The sequence below is a fragment of the Meles meles genome, chromosome 14 (genome assembly GCF_922984935.1).
Source record: "Meles meles chromosome 14, mMelMel3.1 paternal haplotype, whole genome shotgun sequence".
NCBI classification, from domain to species: domain Eukaryota; kingdom Metazoa; phylum Chordata; class Mammalia; order Carnivora; family Mustelidae; genus Meles; species Meles meles.
In genome coordinates, this window is record NC_060079.1 from 76,176,174 (window position 1) to 76,192,017 (window position 15,844).

The 15,844-nt window shown below is 40.3% G+C and overlaps 1 protein-coding gene across 4 annotated transcripts in view; it reads right to left on the reverse strand.

The window, feature by feature from the left end:
• The window catches only part of NALCN (sodium leak channel, non-selective), a 319,112-nt gene that overhangs the window by 152,427 nt on the left and 150,841 nt on the right, over positions 1-15,844 (reverse strand). For all 4 annotated transcript variants that reach the window (XM_045978577.1, XM_045978576.1, XM_045978575.1 and 1 more), the window contains one exon: positions 10,016-10,207. In XM_045978577.1, the coding sequence (XP_045834533.1) occupies positions 10,016-10,207 (192 nt within the window). The remainder of the gene's footprint in view (positions 1-10,015; positions 10,208-15,844) is intronic.

Sequence of the window (15,844 nt, forward strand, 5' to 3'; positions counted from 1 at the left end):
TGAATCTTCTCAACCACTCCCCTGTGTCACAATTCCAACCTCAGAAAACACCCTATCATCTGGCTCCAGGCGTGAACACTGCAGTTCCTTTCTCATCTGTCCCTCCAGGCCCTGGGACTCTGACTTACTCATTCTCTCTTCCTGATAAGGGATGCTCTCATCTACCGCAATTACCCAAGTTCTTATCTGTTGAAACCATGCACATCCCTAAAGACTACTCTTCATAGAGCTTTGCAGACCTCCATCCCTGGAAGCAAACTCTCCCTCTTATTAAAATCAGGGGATATCTGGAAGCTCAGCGCTTAGCACACAGTAGGTTCCCAGAATTTTAAAATATTCTCCAGCACATCTTTGATACCACATTTCACCTTCTGGCTTCACTGAGTTCTTTCTTATGTGTCTGCTATGGGATAAGTTGACTTCGTCCTTACACTCTTAACTATGTCACAAGTTAAAGAGCACAGTTAGTACATTTGTTCATAGTTCCATCACACACAGAATGTGGGCTGAATTATAAACAACAACAAAACACATACACGATTTAGTCAATCACTGTGAATGGATGTATCCATTATTTTGTGGAAAATGGATTTCAATGGTGTAGCAATTAGGGGAGCAACAACATGAGTTTATAAGAATCAAGAGGAGGGGCGCCTGGGTGGCTCAGTGGTTTAAGCCGCTGCCTTCAGCTCGGGTCATGATCTCAGGGTCTTGGGATCGAGTCCCACATCAGGCTCTCTGCTCGGCGGGGAGCCTGCTTCCCTCTCACTCTCTCTGCCTGCCTCTCTGCCTACTTGTGATCTCTTTCTGTCAAATAAATAAATAAAAAATCTTAAAAAAAAAAAAAGAATCAAGAGGAGACAATATCTGTAATGCCAACAAATACGAGGTTGCAGATGGTGAAGGCGGGTGTTGGGATGGCCTGGGATCAGGTTGTGTCTACAGAAAAAAAAAAAAAGAAAGAAAGAAAGAAATATATACATCTGAAAGATAATCAATGAAATGGGTTTTTTTAGTTCTCAAAATTATAGTGAACCTCAGTGTCTGATCATATATGAGAAAAAACTGATAATCCCCCACTCCAAATTCTGGTTAAAATGCAACAAATCCTTTTAAAGTCCTATTTAAGACCCTAAGGAAATAATGGAAACCCTGGGACTAAAAGTGAATAAGCAGCTCGGGTCAAAAAAAGGCAATCTTAGGGGATTTATGGTCTCTGCTAGCTTTTGGTTTTTCATATACTGTCAGGGACAAGGGGAAAAGTCACAGACCCTTGAAAGCAAGAGTCTGCTAACTGAACTACTCAAGTAAGGCTGGATATCCATGGGTCCTCATCAGAGATTGACGAAAAAAAAAATTTTTTTCATGGCCAAAGGAGAAGAAAAAGGAGTTTGTGTGTCTTGACCAGGACACACACACACGGAATCCTATTCTGACACAGCCAGCGCGGAAGAACCACGGGGAATGGAAAGACTAGTCAATAAATGGTACTGTGGCAATGGGTTATCCACAGGATATGAAAGGAAATAAAATAAGATTGCTCCCTGTCACACAGCTACCACACAAATCAATTTAGGTTAAATGAAGAGCTAAATGTTGAAAGCAAAACAACCCGACAAGACCAAGTGTTGCTGAGTTGTGAAGCAGAGAAGCTTCTCACGTACTGCTGTTGGCAGGTACACTGGGGAAATGACACAAGAACGCAAGATAATCAATACCTGCTGAAGTTGAGTCACCTTTATCCTGGGACTCAGCAATTCTACTATTAGCTACATATGAGCTACATAACCCCCCCCCAAAAAAAAAATCCACATGTGCAGAATTTCACATGTGTACAAGTTCATTTGCAATGTTCAGAGCAGCGCTATTTGGAGTCACAAAATATGAGGAAAAACATCCAAAACCTGCATGCATTCGTTTTGTACTTCTGTGTTAAAAATGATCACAAATTCAGCACCTTAAAACAATACCCATTTATTATTTGTGGTTCCTGCAGGTTAGAGATGTGGGTACAGTGTAACTGGGTTCTCTGCTTACAATCTCAGAATTTGAAATCAAGGTGAAGGTTGGGCTGTGGTCTCATCTGGAGTTTCTTCAAACCCCATTCAGACTGTTCTCAGAATTCAGTTCCTATGGTTGCAGGATTGAGGATCCTGCATTCTTTTTTTTTTTTTTTTTTTTTTAAAGATTTTATTTATTTATTTGACAGAGAGAGAGATCACAAGTAGGCAGAGAGGCAGGCAGAGAGAGAGGAGGAAGCAGTCTCCCTGCAGAGCAGAGAGCCCGATGCGGGGCTCGATCCCAGGACCCTGAGATCATGACCTGAGCCGAAGGCAGCGGCTTAATCCACTGAGCCACCCAGGCGCCCCGGATCCTGCATTCTTGAAGCACACAGCCCCTAATGACTACCCTCAAGACCTAGCTACATGGCCCTTGAACATGACAGCTTACTTCCTCAAAGCCAACAAGAGACTCTTGCAACAAATTCCTAAGAACCCAGTACCACTGAGTGTGTCGAGCGCAACCAGCATAATTCCTTTTTGATGGACTCAAATTAACTGATTAGTAGCATATTCACAGAAGTGAAATTCTATCATATTCATAAGTCCTGTCCAAACCCATGGAGAATTCACCTACCTGACAGGAGAATGGGAAAACAAATTGTGAAGCGTTCATATGACTAGTGCATTATAAATATAATGCAATATATAGTTGTATATTAAACCACAAGAGAAATAAATGTATATGTACATGTACCCATTGATAAATCTCACAAACATAATGTTGAGCAAAAAGAAAAAAAAAAAAAGAAAAGCAATTAGCAGAAGAAACAGTACAGTTTGAGACCATATAAGGCAGGTTTAAATTATGCATAAAGATATGTGATTTTTAGTTGATGCTTCTATATGCACTAAAAGCATAAAGGAATGCACTAAGAACATTAAGTAGCAAATTCAAAAAAGTGTTTCTCTACCGGAAAGAGAAGTGAGTGATAAGGAAGGGACACTCAAGTCCTTGCAGACCAACTACTACTGTGCTTGTCAAGTCATAGAAGAATACTCTTTACTAGTCTTTACATCTCCTTGTGTGTCTGAAATATTCCATGAAAGATAAAGAATATGTGAAAGAATAAAACAAAAATTAATAAAGATTGAACAAATAACTATACTTTGGAAGAAAAACTACTCCTTGAATTTATTAGAAATATAGTCAGACTATATCTGGAAAAAAAAAAAAAGAAAAAATTAAGGAGCAAGTTATTTCTTTCAATTTCTTAGTAATTTGTTCAGTACGACTAAAAGCATGATTAGCCATTTTGGTGGTGAGAGGAGACAGAAATTAATTTGTAATTAAGTGTTTTATAGCATTTACTGCTTATATTGTATAAATGCTTTGGACATGATTTTATAAGTGAAAATTCAAAAGAGCAAGTAATTAACATTTAAGAATGCAAATTAATTTTTAAAATTATGCTAAATCTTTAATTTAACATTAAAAAATGCAAGTTAAGAAAACATGAAATACATAATATATTAAAATTCAAGAACCTGTTCTTACAGACAGTAATGCATTGCTTATGAATTAGAAACTCCTCATTTGTAGAACTGGACGACAAATGAGGCCTGTGTATTATTCCATTAGTGGGAGAAGAACAGGAATAAAGATATTCAGTTGGTGGAAGATGTACAGTGGATGTTTAAAAGCATTAGCTTGTGTCAGACAACTCCAGGAAACACTCAACTTGTTTTGTCTTTGTTAAAGTCTGGTGGTTCTTGCCTGTCATCTGGGCCTTTTGGCTGTACAGGCTGTTCCATCAGGAAGAGTTAATCTAATTATTCTCCCTGTAATACAAGCTATTAGTCCCAACAAAACAAGGACTGGTGGAGGTGGATATCCTGCCTCGCAGCACGACTCGATCTTCCTTGGGATTTCTGCTTAGCAGTGATGTGTCTGTTTGGTCCAAACTAGAGAAAGTGATTGGTTGAGATGACAAAGTTGTTTTATTAAATTCTATCAATATACCCTCCTCCCCACCCCCCCATTAACAAATTTCAAGCTTCTCTTCTCCATTTCATGGGACTGTCTGCTGAAGCTCCCTGGTTGTTTCTGCCCTCACTCTACTTCCTGATGATTTGGATCCCATGGCGTCAGCTTTGTGGTAAGAGCTTTGGGAGAGGAGAGCACAAAGCATGCCACCCTCCAGCTCTTGTGGTCTAGTAGAGGCAACAGAAGCTTGCATAAATATCGACTGTGTGTAACAGAAAGTGATGACCGCCGTAAAAAGAGGGAGAGCAGGAATCCACTCTGTGCCAGGCCTTAGGCTGGCTGCTCTGCAGATACTATGTGGGCAAAGAGCTGGGGCCCAGATGCTTCTGGTAGGAGAAATTAAACACAAGCCCTCCTCCTACCACATGTCTATTTATACACATTTTTTGCACTGGACATATAAAAGCTTTAGAGATGAGAAATGTGAGAGAGAAATCTCATCCAAAGTTTGCGTCTGACCATTGTGGTGTTTTTGTAGTTGTTTCTTCAATAGCCATCGCTTCCCACGTGATTAATGGAAGCCATTTCTGCTGACCCCAGTCGTCTTGCCAGTGATTCCTCCAGGGATGACCAAGTTACCCAATCCTGCCAATGACTGATGACAGAAAGTGGGGGAAGTAGAAAATGGTACTGGGAAAGGTGTCCTTGCTCCTAAAGAAGGAGACTTGGACAGAGATGACCCTCTTGTTCCTCAAGATTGTATTGCAAATTCTGGAAATACTGCACTTGTTTTGCTAATACATGAAGACAACACATGGAGGAAGCAACTGCCATAGTTTGCTTGGACTACCTTAACAAAGTACCAACCTGAGTGGCTGAAAACAAGGGAATTCATTATGTCACAGCTCAGCAGTGTGAAGTCAAAGTGCTGGCAAGACCATGCTCCCTCTGAAGGACTCTCCCAGCCTCTTCTAGCTTCAGATGATTGCCAGCAATCCTGGCAGGTCCTTTGTTAGTAGATGCCACCCCAGTGACAAGGCTGCCTTCTCCATCTGTGTCTTCAGATCATCTCCCCTCTGTGTATGCCTGTGTCTATATCCAAATCTCCTCTCTTAAACTATCAGTCATACTGGGTCAGGGCCCATCCTCATGACCTCATTTTAACTTTAACACCTATATTTCAAAATAAGGTCATTTTGGGTTACTTCAACATATCTTTTGGGGGCACATAATTCAACCCACCACTGAGACCATTTCAGTGAGAGATTCAGAATCTTGGCTTTCTGCCTAATCTACCTAGTCTTGAATTTTGTGAGAAATTTCCCAATTGTTCAAGTCAGTTGGATTCAAAATTTCTGCTACTTTCTGCCAAAGTACTCTGACAGATTTATGCAAAGATTTCATGTGGGAGAAGGGTTAGGGTGATGGAGGGTAAAGTGGCTCTTTGAGGAGCGGGCAGCAGTGGAAGAAAGAAACTGGGATGTTGAACTTGATACGGTGTAGAAGGATCAGAGAAATTTGCTTTGGTCTAACCTTGTCACTCATTCATTCCTCCATGAAAGCCTGTTCACTAGCAAGTGTTGTGCTAAGCATGAAGGCATTTGCTGAGCAAGACAGATGCCCTCTCTGCCTCTGAAAGATGCGGTAGGGGAAATCCTGAAATATGAGCCCAGAGAGGTAATTAGGGACAGAAAAAAATAAAGATATGGAAAACCATATTAAAATGTTGGTTATCTTGAGGGAAAGGAGGACCTTGAAACATTTTAAACAGGAGGGTGCCATGAGACTGTTTAATTTTTGCTGTAAATGGAGAATGACTGATGGGCAGCTGAAGCAGGGAGACCCATTAGGGAACCGGTGGAATAATGCAAGTGAAGGGTCCCTTAGGACCTCTTCACCTTCAAGGATTTTAGGGAGTAGCTGGGACTTTCAGGGTGGCTGGAACTCCGTCAGAGGGTCAGTCAGCAGGTAGGCACTTAGTGTGACCACGTTACTGTTTCCTCTGCCCTCAAGCTTCTCTTCTTGGAAAGTGGGTGGGGACATCATCTCTACATGTCCATGTCAGGTCCACTTAGAGGGTTTCATTGTGGGGCGGGGTGGGGGGGGAGTGTTGCCAGGCCCAAGATGTAATCAAGTCCAATTAAAAAGTGTTTTCATATCTAGTCCTATTTCTCTAGGGAGAATATGCCACCTGGATGGCTGGGTCAGGATCTGGTTCAAGAAAGAGCCAAAGGGCACAAAGACTGAGGCTGTTTTGCCAAGTCAGGCTGGACCTGTCTCTGCTGGACTCCTTTCTTCATGGCGGGTGTTCTCCCAGCATCTCTCAAGTGTGCACACAGTTGACTCTCCTGTACCCCATAGCCCTAAGTATGTGTAAGAAAGATAACATGATTCATTCCAAAGTAAAATGGAAACTTGAAGAACCAGCACTTATTTCTCTCATCTTTACTTGAGTCTGGGCCATCTTGGAGGCTGGCTCCCAACAACGATGTGCTGTGCACTCTGGCTAATACCATAATTAACCAACCCACCTCAATACCCAACCACTGGATAACGAAGGAGATGTTCTGTAAGAATGGAAGTGGGTAAGACCCATAGACGAGTGTCCTAGCAGAAATCTAACAATGACAGTCATGTGTTTCTGACCATATCTTCTGATGATTTCCTATCAGGTAAGGAGCACCAAAGGTTGGAGCTTTATGTGACTGGGAATGATAATGACTACTTTTTGTAGCTGCAACGTTTTTTTTAACATTTCTTGCAAAATTTGATTATTTTTCAGGGATTTAACTTGTAATTATGTTCATGTGCAAGGAAAAATCTGCTCCTAGTCATTTCACACATTTAGGCTGTCAACCTGTCAGCTGCAGAATCACTGATCAGGGGGCCCCGTAGTTGCTGGGCTGCTTTCATTAAGATGGTCAAAGTAATCAGGCAGAAAGACACAATTGAGTAATTGGAGACCTGAAAACGTAATGCTACTTGATTACTATTATGGCTGGAAAATAGAGCAAATCCCAAGGGGCTAACTCAGATGGCTCTGAAGCAGCCTGGTCTTTCATACAGAATCTAAAACACCGGCCTCAAATATATTATACAGGATATAAGATTTTTAAACAATGTATTATTTATTTATTTGTTTGAAAGAAACACAGCAAGAGAGGGAGCACAAGCAGGGGGAGTGGGAGAGGGAGAAGCAGACTCCCACTGAGCAGGGAGCCCGATGTGGGGCTCAATCCCAGGACCCTGAGATCATGACCTGAGCTGAAGGCAGATGCGTAATGACTGAGCCACGCAGGTGCCCCAGAATATAACATTTGAAAAACGCTAAGTCCAGAGTTGGGTTGTCTTTGTATATGACTCAATATGCACAATGCTATGGGCAAAATACTATTTTTACCTGGAGTTTAGATGTGAAAAAAATAAAAGCTCCAAGAATGATTTGGCCAGCGTCAAACAGCTGAAAAGTGCTGGAGGAGTGACAAGAAATCAGATCTCTAAGACAAGGAGCGCACACTATCTGCAATGCCTTCCTACACATGCCACAGCCCTGATTCACAGCTTCACTATCCGAAAATTCTTGAAAATACCTAAAACATTTCTTTCTCTTTTTGGGGGGAGCTCATTTAGTAGCAGAAATCCAATCTGACCTAAGACTTATTTATTGTCCTTATTTCTCTTTCTTTGTCCAAAGGTGGATGTTTTGCTAAAGAAGCATTAGTGTGTTGATGACAGGGTGCTGACTCAAACAATTTTGATCAATAAAGGGGTGATATCACCCTTATAGTAACTGGAATATTATGAACTCCAAAGCCATCTGGCTCAAAGAGCTTCGGGGGAAGAGATATAAAATCAGTAACATGAGATTAGCGGAGATGGTAAAAGATGAAGACTTGAAATTAAGACAAGACTATGTACCTAAAGAAGGGGACCGAGGGTGGTTTTCTTTCTTTCTTTTTTTTTTTTTAGGATCCCCTGTTGCTGGAACAATGGTTGGCCCTTAGTGGGTCTTCAGTACTGTCTGTTGAATTAACCTGGTCTCAGAGATGGACCATGATAATGACAATCTCAGTGTCCTTCTTAAAGTGGAATTCTGCAATTTTCATTTGCCCCATAAGGGGGCAGACAAAGAAAAGGTGGGCTTAGTGACATCAAGGTCATCTCTGCCTGCATCATCCCACCCCCCCCCCCCCCCCCCCCCCCCCGCACTCCTATCCCAGCAGGAATAGCTGAACCTCTTGCTGAAGAATCTGGCTCCAGACCAACTGCATCCCTTGTGGCCTGACCACAGGCACTGGGGAGGTGTGCCTGGCGGGCTCATGAGGGAGGCCTCCGGAAGGAGTTGGAGGTAAAAACTCGGTAGCCCTCCATTCCAGGCTGCCATGCTTTTATGCACGGCCATATTCCTAGCCCACGTGCTTTTGGTCCGAGGGTGCATCATCCAGGGGCCTCAACTGAGGCATCTTTCTCTGGCCACAGAGGCATCTTCCTGCCACATCTGTGCTTTCCCACCTGACAACTACCCCGTGCTGTTCAGTGGGGAACACAGAATGCTGGGAGCCCATGCTTATTTTGGCCTGTTATCTGCACTATGGCAGTAAGTGAGCGAAGACTCACTGTGACTTTAGGTTTTGCTTGCTGTCTGTCACCACCCAGACACAGGACAAGCCAACACCTATCTAAGACCAGTCTTTGTGCCAGTGCTCTGGACGCCTGCTTCCGGAAACTTTTGCCACTGTCCTCTGTGGCTCATACATCTTCAACCTCGCCCTCTACTGGCTCTCTCAACAGCATTTAAACACAATCACACTTTCATCCAACTTAAAATTTCCTTGGTCTTATGTCCTTCTCTCACATTGACCTTTCCTTCTCCTCTAAATTCTGGAACAAGAATGGCTCACCTCAGACTTTTGCATATGCTGTCCCCAACCTGGGACACTGTGTTCCTCCACTTGGCTACCTACAACTGTTCTTTAGCAACTGCCTCCTTCAAGAAACCTTCTTGGATTTTTCCAATCCTGGTTACAGCCCTTACCTCTGGGTTCCCAGAACACCTGAGCTTGCTTTTATCATGCTTCATGTGTACTAACAAGGCACTCCCTTCAACTGAGAATTTCTTGAAGATAAGGGATGTAGTTGTGTTTCTGTCCAAAGATCACCAAAATTGCCTGGTTGTTTAGATGTACTCAACAAATGCTTGGTGATATGTAACAAACTTAGCACAAGATTAAACAAACACCCAGGCTTTATTATTCTACCAGTTTGAGTATAGACACCTTTATCCTCAAAGATTATTGAAAAAAAAATGCATTACATCCTGCTGTAACCCCAAGATTATCCTTCCCATATAATAGGCTTTACTAGTTCAACTTACAGTGAAAAAATAAATATATTTTGTCTTGGTCGTTATATTTTTTTCATGTTTCTAAATCCACATGGAGTTAAATTTCAGAATCCTTGGTTAGAGCTATATTTTCTCTGAGTTCTGTTTATGAACTGATTGATTTTTAACTTCCTTCTTAGCCTAAGTGAATTCTAATGATAATACAGCAGCATGAACAAGACAATCTTCTACAGACATTTGAAATCGAAGAGTTTATGAATTTTATTACATTGAAAATCAAAACCCCCTTCTAGATTACACTTGTCATAAAAATATATGAATTATAAAACAGATTTTAAAATGGTAACTCTCACAGACACAAAAAACTATTTAAAAATTCTGTTCTATTTTCATCTATAGGTGCTAAGAACCCTAGCTTTCATCTTGACTAGTTTCAGCATCTCATTCTATCAGACTATTTCCAGAATTTAAAGAACTGATGTATAACTTGACAATGCTGAAAAGGTGCTCAGATGCCTGCACCCTGCAGAAAAGACCATTTTAAATATCAAAACTAAATTACTCCAAGTTATCAAAACTAGGACTGTGTTTCTGAACCACTCTTAAAGGGAAATTATTTTGATGTTAACCATTATTATAAAAATAGGAAGGAGGAATTAAATTGGCTGCATTTTTCACTCTTACCCTTGGAAACGTTGTAAACCTGTCCAGTTCTTCAACAAAGCAGAACATCTGCAGACTAATTGCTGACATTACGATCAGGAGGCTGGCAGTAAATACAACCAAACTCCCCAGCTTTTTTCCAGGACCGAATATCTTATACACAAAGTCTTCTAGTGCTGGGGAAATCTTAATAAGTCGAACTACCCGAAGAACCTGTTGTGGAAGAGAAAAACATACGTACTTGATCATTTTTTTACACTGAATCTTAAATAAGTTCACGCTGAAACCTCAATTTTCACAGGACTTCGTAAAAATCGTACTTTTCCATTTGAGCAGCTACAGACAAAAAACAACAATACCATAACTAAGATTTCAGTTGTGCTCTTAGAGCCTTAGAGCCAGAACTTGACAGATCCCAAACGAATGTAGGAAAACTGAGGCTTTTTGACATGCAATGGGAGAGTTCAAAGTGCTATTAACTAATACACGTTGTTGAAATTAAAGTGATTTTTTTTTCCCTAATGTTCAAATGTAGAAGAAAATATTTAGCTCAATATTAGCTATATTGTCGCATAGAATAGAGCTTCCTATGTATTACCATACGTAAGACATTTTTTTAAAAGTCTATTAATGGGGGGCACCTGGGTGGCTCAGTGGATTAAGCCACTGCCTTCGGCTCAGGTCATGATCTCAGGGTCCTGGGATTGAGCCCCGCATTGGGCTCTCTGCTCCGCAGGGAGCCTGCTTCCTCCTCTCTCTGCCTGCCTCTCTGCCTACTTGTGATCTCTCTCTCTGTCAAATAAATAAATAAAATCTTTAAAAAAAAAAAAAGTCTATTAATGGGACGCCTGGGTGGCTTAGTAGGTTAAGCCTCTGCCTTCAGCTCAGGTCATGGTCTCAGGGTACTGGGATCGAGTCCCACATCAGGCTCTCTGCTCAGCGGGAAGCCTGCTTCCCCCTCTCTCTGCCAGCTGCTCTGCCTACTTGTATCTCTCCCTCTCTGTCAAAAAAAAAAAAAAAAAAAAAAGTCTATTAACAAGGAGTCTTTACTTATGCCTGAGACCGATACCCTAATATCCAGCCTATCCTTCCTTTAAATAACAGAACTTTGGGCATTTTAGCCTAGCCAGCAAGTGGCTGGCCAGGACTTTAGACCACATTTTCCAGCCCCATTTGTGAGCTGTGGCCAGGGGACTGGGTTCATATTGGTGGAATATGAAAGGAAGTAATATTTGCAACTTTTGGCCCATTGAAGTAAATTGGCTTGCCTTGGTTACTCTTTATGCCTTCCTCGGCAGGGAAATAGAAACAATTGGAGTAGTCCCTTTGGACTGGAAATAGAAGGCTTGTATGGAGGCTGACAGATTCAGTCCACCTCAGTAGCTGGATTCCCGCATGACCACGTGGAGCAGAGCCACTGACTTTCCCTGGACACCACCAACTACTGGAGAGAAACAAACTTCTGTCTTATGTAAGACTTGTGTTTTTTTTATCTTTGTTATTTTTGCTTAGCTTGTCATCTAAATACACATACGCATGCTCAGGTGTTTTGCAAGTATATAAATGCAACCCCCCACCATAGCTGCTTATTAATTAATAAATTTGTTTGCTCACTCACTTCAACAAATACTGATTATTATGTGCCAAACATTGTGTTGGACAAATAAGGTGCAATGTCTATAATTGCAAAGACAGTATAATACAAAGGCATAGCTTAATTTTTTTGTTTTGTTTTTACAAAGCATAACTCTTAAGCGCATATTTATAAGATTAAAAGTATAAATTAGTGTATAATCCAAAATTGAAGCGTGAAGCATGGAAAAACAGAATTTTTTCTTTAAGCCTAAATGTCAACATTTTTTTAATGTGCCTCTGAGAAGAAAAAGTGCTTTAATTAAACTGTGGCATACCACTGATTATAAGGCAAATGAAAGACTGAGAGATAGGAAACAAGAAAAAGAAAACTGTGATCTGGGAATAAATAAAATATGGTCAGTACAAATATAATAACATATGGTTGTCTAAGACGATTTGGTAAGAGCTGTAGATGCCTGTGAAGTCTTCTTAGGAGAAGAAAAATGAATAGTCTATTTTCAATATAGTAAAGAACAGGAAGTACTTTAAAACCTAGATTTTAATTTTTACACATATATATGTTTGTAATCTTCCAGCGTTCCTAGCTTCCTACAGTTTCTGATTTTCCTTTGGCAAATTATTCCTGCTCTACTCTTGGTCCATGAGGTCCAGAAGGGACTCCATGATGTCCACAATCCGGGCCTGAAGGGAATATTTACAACAACCTGAGTCATCCTTGGAACTTTTGTTGGACCTGTAAGACATGGCATTTTTTTATCCCCAGTTGGCATTACTGTGAGCACCACGGAAGCCTTGAGCTTTGGGGAGCCATCTTTGACACTACATGGGGAAAGCCTGCTTAATAATACTGACACAGAAAAAGGTAAGTGAACATACAGACTGAGTCCCTATGATACCATTTTAGCCTCTGCATCATGCTGTACCTGAAGCCACATTACTCCCCTAGAACTTGGATTAACAGGAAATATTGACGACGAATCTAATCATTCTTATTGTCCACAGAATACAAATGTAGCCACGTGAATAGGAAACTAAAGGACAAACATTTAAAGAAGTTGAAAAATGTATATTTCCTTGTTAATTTTAATTCCTTCATGCAATACTGAAAAAACAGAAAATTTCTGTGAAAAATCATATTGTTCCAAGTAAGCATTGTGCTACATACATGGTTAAGCTACTAGTCTTCCTGCTAGAATTTACCTATGTTTCCAAATCAGAACATATTATACTTGGGCCATCTTTCCAAATAACAAGTGAATACCTTTATCATAAGAGCTATTAAAATACTAACATTCACATAATATCCAGAATAATAATATGGAAAGATTCACATTCTTTTTTTTTTTTTAAGATTTTATTTATTTATTTGACAGAGAGAGAGATCACAAGTAGGCAGAGAGGCAGGCAGAGAGAGAGGAGGAAGCAGGCTCCCTGCAGAGCAGAGAGCCCGATGCGGGGCTCGATCCCAGGACCCTGAGATCATGACCTGAGCCGAAGGCAGCGGCTTAATCCACTGAGCCACCCAGGTGCCCCTGGAAAGATTCACATTCTTACAGATTTGTTATTCTCAGACATAAATGATTCAGTATCTAACTGTTAACAGCTGAGTCCAGGCAAGTTTACAGGAACAATTTAACTGGCTTTATAGCTCAGCTTTTAATACGGCTTGTATTAAAATCATATTTAAAAGATTGTCGAAGTAATTTTGAGTCCTATCCCAAATCCTAATAAAACAGCCTCGGCACATCTGTGCAACTTTGATAAATTAATATTTCATTAGCTGGAAGCAGAACTTAATACGACTCCTACATGGCCGATCTGATCAGCATTTTCAAAGGTGTAAGCCGCATCCCCGGGAAGGCAAAATCCTTATCAATGACTCTAGTTATGCCTTTCATTTGGGGATAAATATGCTTTTCACTGTGTTTATCCAATAAAGCCTTTAGATTTTGCATTCCTACAGATATGGAATAAAGTGAACCATACTCTCAAAGACAAGCACCATAGAACATTTTGTGGTTACTTCCAAAGCTCATTTTCCTGGTCATATTTCCAAGTCTGTATTTTCAAGATCTCTCTGTTAATTACAAGTGAGATACTTTAGAAATTGCATGGCTAGGAATTTAGACTATAAAATTAAGCTTCTTAGCAATGAGTTTCTGCCACTTGCTAGTTATGTGGTCTTGGGCATGTTTGGGATCTCAGTTTCATGTATGCTCTCAGTCTCACAGGACAGTGGTGAGAAACAAACAGCACAAGGCACTCGGCACGGTGCCTGGCACATAGTAAATGCACAATAAATACTCACCAAGGTCATCAGGATTACCTGGGTATGTGAGAACCATAGCATTTTGTGAAACTGTTTCTTCCTACTGGACAACAGTGTGCTATGCTCATTTCAGTCCAACCACACAGGCTTTTATGCTCTTCTTTAAACACATGAAAACACGTTTTCACTTGAGGAAGGTGCCATGAGGTTTTCTTGGCTTATCCCTTCACTTCGTTTAGTCTCTGCTCAAAAGCGACTTCTCCAGAGAGGGCTACCATGAGCAACTTACCTAAAATAGGCTCTACCCCCACCCCCTCCCCAACCCTTATCCGTTTTGCCTTTGTTTCTCCTTTATAATATTTCCAGGACTTTACTCCACTTTCTTATGTGTACTTGTTTGTGAACTCTCTGCCCTCTAGAATGTAAGCTTCCTGAGGTGGGGCTTTTCCCTGCTTGTTCACTTCTGTCCTCCATATCTGGAACTGTGCCTGGAACATAGTAGGTGCTCAGTAAATATCAACTTGAATAAATAGAGAATAACACCAATGACTGCTCTCAGAGATAACTGACACTATAAAGGGAGTCATTTTGTACTAAACTGTTGACTTCACTTAAATATGACTTCACTAAAGGAAGCCATGCTGCCAACATAATGAGGAAAGGCCCAGTCAGATGAAAAGTCCAAGGACCCACAAGGGAGACCAGAGTGGGCCCATGAAGAGCTAATCTGCTCTGGACAGTGGGCTATTGCATGCGAATTTGCAAAAATCCTTGTGACACTAGAACTTCTCCAGAGATCTATATTTTAACCATATAATAAGTGAGGTAGTGTCTAATAATTTCATTAGAAAAATATAAACATGGTCATATATAGAGAGATACAAATGAAAATCACTTAACCATTAACATAAATTAAATTATTTTAGACTATAATCCAGGATCAAAGACAAAACTGAAGTTGCATACTTCACTGACAGAATATTATTCAACTGTGTCTCTATCTATATAAAATGATTAGAACCATGCATACTAATTTTAGATATTTTGTGGAAAATAGACAAGTAGGAAAAACTAGAGATAATGAATCATATCTCTACGTAATCATAAATTCATGATAGTCATTACTATATGGTTAAATATGCATGTGACTTCCTAAGCTATTCCTCAAATGTTTACCATTTTAAAAGTTCCTTTTTTTCTCACAATTTCAAAATAAATATATTTGCATTAAAATTTTAATGTATTTCTAACTTTTCACTAAAAAGTTATCTGTGAGAAACTAGAGGAATTTTAATGCCCTGAATGTATATGTATCCTTGTTGAAAGAGGGATCCGGAGGGAGAAAACTGTGAGACTCTTAATCTCACAAAACAAACTGAGCATTACTAGGGGTGGGGAGGGAGAGAGTAGTGGGGATATGGACACTGGGGAAGGCATGTGCTATGGTGAGTGCTGGGAAGTGTATAAACCTGGCGATTCACAGACCTGTACCCCTAGGGCTAATAATACATTATATGTTAATAAAAAATAAAAAAATAAAAAAAAATAGGTACCATATTTTTCTTAATTTGGTTGACTTAATAGGTTTGTAAAAGATATCTTGTTGTTTTGATTATCAGGCATATTTTCTATAATCATCTATACTAATTATCAAATGCAGGTACTAAATGCTCATGTTGATTTTGTAAATCTAGACAGCAGCACCCAAAAGCATATAATGGCATGATTGGGAAGTACATTTCATATTGAGGGCTTTAAAAGTGCGTATATCTCTTGCCCTGGTCCCTTCACTTATGATAACCAAGCCTAAGGATATAACCCGACAAATGACAAGGGATTTATCTGCAAAGATGCTAATATACTGAAGGCTTGACCCCAAATATCCTCTGTGATTTCAGTATGTTTGGCAGTGATTACTAGAGGCTCAGCTTTTCACCCATGTTTGCAGGATATTTGTTACCATTTTTGTGAATTACGTTTTCATG